This window comes from Arachis hypogaea, chromosome 19 (assembly GCF_003086295.3).
Source record: "Arachis hypogaea cultivar Tifrunner chromosome 19, arahy.Tifrunner.gnm2.J5K5, whole genome shotgun sequence".
Taxonomy (NCBI): domain Eukaryota; kingdom Viridiplantae; phylum Streptophyta; class Magnoliopsida; order Fabales; family Fabaceae; genus Arachis; species Arachis hypogaea.
Genome location: NC_092054.1, coordinates 146,710,288 through 146,713,600, shown reverse-complemented (window position 1 = coordinate 146,713,600; position 3,313 = coordinate 146,710,288). Strand labels below are relative to the sequence as shown.

Genomic DNA, 3,313 nt, shown 5'->3' with positions numbered 1-3,313 from the left:
ACTATATAAGAATAGGAAGATAGTTGGATTTGGTAGCTATAGGATTAATATCCTTGCCTCATAGTCATGCATTCACATACACGTTGCAGACTTGCAGTACAAATAATTAAAAATAGTTAGTTGGTAGTATAAGCATTTATCATCATGGACGACCGATCTAGCTAAACTAGAATGAAGGACTATATTAGCACGGTCTTCTTCTGGTATTAAGGGATCTCACATTGTAATCCTCAATAATGGAATCGAGTAAGTGATAACGCGTAGTATAGATAAGAAGCATTTATGATGGGTGATGAAGCTAGAGGGTGACGCCATATATATTACACTATGGACGTGACGTAGTGTTAAACTGTTAATGGTTGTTAAAGGCCATGCATGTGAAAAACAACGACCTATCTAATATGTTTTGTATTTTGTTTTTGTTGATCATCACTTGCTACACTACCTATTACGTACCTTAAGAAGGAAGCTAAGGTACTTAATTAGACCAATCGCCACACTATAAATACCGAGCTGGTGCAGTAGGCTTGGCATCCCATCCCAAACTCATACAGATCCCTCGCATCTCATTTCATTTCCAAAAACCACAAAATCATAGCCATGGGTGTCTCATTTAACTTGCACAAATTTGACCCTAAGCACTCCAAGGAGATCCAATTCCAAGGAGACGCAACCATTACTGATCACCATATCATTCGACTCACCAATCTGGACGACGATGGCAACCCACTGGGAAACAGAGTTGGCCGAGTCTTATTCTCCGACCCTGTGCACCTCTACGACCACAGTGGCCTCCGAGCAGGATTTGAAACCACCTTCGTCTTTCGCATCTCAAAACCCTATAACACTGAATATACACCTGGACCTGGTGATGGTCTTGCCTTCTTCCTTGCTAGTGCTGACACTGAAATTCCTCCTGAATCTTCTGGAAAGTTTCTCGGCCTCTTTAATGATGCATCTGACAGAATTGTTGCTGTTGAATTCGATACTTTTTCCAACTCCGATATTGGGGATCCCAATTATCCACACATCGGAATTGATGTTAACTCTATCAGGTCATCAAAAGTTTGTTACTGGAATTTTCATGATGCAGCGATAACTACTGCAAAGATAACATATAACTCTGCTCATAAGAAGTTAATTGTCCATGTCTCTACATATCTCCACAGCCAACCCGACACTCTTACTTATGATGTCGATTTGAGTACTAAGCTGCCTGAAAAGGTTAAGATTGGAATATCTGCTTCCACTGGACAATTCTCGCAGACTACTGAGATTCTGTCTTGGATCTTCAAGTCCAACTGAAAAGGAACATCGATAGATGTTGACTTGTTACCAAGTTTGTGTTGTGTCTTTTATTTTAATTCAATAAGGACAAGCTTACTCGTCTTTAGTTTGTCTCTGTAAATGTTATGCCACTACGGATACAGGGCAAGGGCTGTCCATTGTTGTTGTTTGTGTTTGGATTTGGTTTCTTGTCTTATGTGATATATGCATGGATGCTTACTTTATTTTCTTCATTTTTGCCTTTATTTCTTCCGTCTGTCTTTTCAAAAGTGCAAAACATCCCTTCTAGTAACTAATTTCCTAGCTAGTTAACTGCATGGACAAGGATCGGGATCAAGCACCAAAGGGAAATATGGTTAGAACAACAAATTACCACGACCATGCTTGTCAGTATTTTCTTGTATGTAGTTTTGATTATGCTTATGTTTTTGGGAGGCTAAAAGTTTCAGCTTTTAGGTTCACTTCTTACTTCCTAGGTTTGATTATTAGTTGAGAAATTATTTTTCAATCCCACTGGAGAGGATAAATTAAATAAAAATTAATTATAAAATAATAATAAAATTATAAGTAATGAAAAATTATACTCTAAAATAATATTAAATAAATGAGTACGAGAGTACTATAAAAAATATATATTCTATTTTTTGTTTGATTTTATAAAATTTGTCGTTGAAATTCTGGTGTTGATTTATTTTATTAGAAAGAATAAATTAAATAAAAAATTAATTATAAATAACAACATAATCATAATTAGTAAAAAATTATAATTTAAAATTGTACTAAAAAATACCGAAAAAGTACTAAAAAAGTGCGATGCAAAAAAGAATATTAAAAAAGAAGACAACTAACATTTTTATATATATACCTAAAAAATGATAAAATAATATAAAAAAGTAATTTTAATTTTAACTATAATGTGAATTGTTGATCCCATTAAGTAGAGTAAATTAAACAAAAAATAACTATAAATAATAATAGTAAAAAATTATAGTATCCTAAAAAAGAATACTAAAAATATTTAAAAAAATACTATAAAAAATATATTAAAAAATTATAAAAAAAAATTGAATATATTTAAAAAAATAACATTATAATTTAATGTCATGTCTATTTTAGTAATTATCTATCTAAACATGGTATTTCTTCTTTAAATTTAATTATATGCTTTACTTTTTCCTTCATTTATATATAATAAATCTAATAGTATTTTTTTTAAGAATCAAAAACAAAAGCAACCTTAATTAATTTTGGAACAAACCAAAATTGATATTATATTTAATTGATATTACTTTAAGGATTCATTTAATTTGGTACCTTAATATTAGGCATGATAATACATGCTCATTATGTTAGACTTTACAACCTTATCTGTCTTCGCCTATGTAGTTAATTTATCAAAATAGAAACTTACATATCATAACCTTCTTATAAGTCAAGATGATATAAAAATTAACAATGTATATAGAAATGGTATAATGTCTAACAAATAAAAGGTAAATATTAATTAAAAAAAAAAGTGAATGAATATATATCAATAATAAGCTATCTAACAGCAGTAACAATCATTTTAACTTTGTTTATTTATGATTTGATTTTTGGATGTATTATTTTGATCCTCAACGTTTTAAACGTTGTATTTCAGCTTCAAAAGTTTTCAAACTCTATTTTAATTTTAAAAAAAATTTAAACTGGTTAAATATTATCCCATTATTAAATTTGAGAAAAACAATTAACAAATTTAAGAGTTAATAGTGTTTGATTTTAATATATATGTAAAATTGACCTATCAACATAAAAAAAATCTTTAATTTTGAAGCATCGATGCTCGTTAGGATTTGGAACTTTTTTTTTTTAAATAAGGAGATCAAGAAGAAGAAATATTACAAAAAAAATTTTGGTTATATTTTTTCTAACATAAAGAAAAATATATGACTTAACAATAATGTTGTTAACATTTATATTACTCATTCCATTAATTATTCGTGTGAAATTTAACAGTATGATAACATTGAACCAATTTAAAATC

The 3,313-nt window shown here is 29.6% G+C and overlaps 1 protein-coding gene across 1 annotated transcript; it reads left to right on the top strand.

Moving 5' to 3' along the window:
• The first annotated feature begins 399 nt into the window (after positions 1-399).
• Positions 400-1,511, top strand: LOC112778992 (lectin-like). The gene has a single exon (XM_025823252.2). The coding sequence runs from the start codon at positions 601-603 to the stop codon at positions 1,303-1,305; it is 705 nt and encodes a 234-aa protein (XP_025679037.1). The 5' UTR covers positions 400-600; the 3' UTR covers positions 1,306-1,511.
• The last annotated feature ends 1,802 nt before the right edge of the window (positions 1,512-3,313 follow it).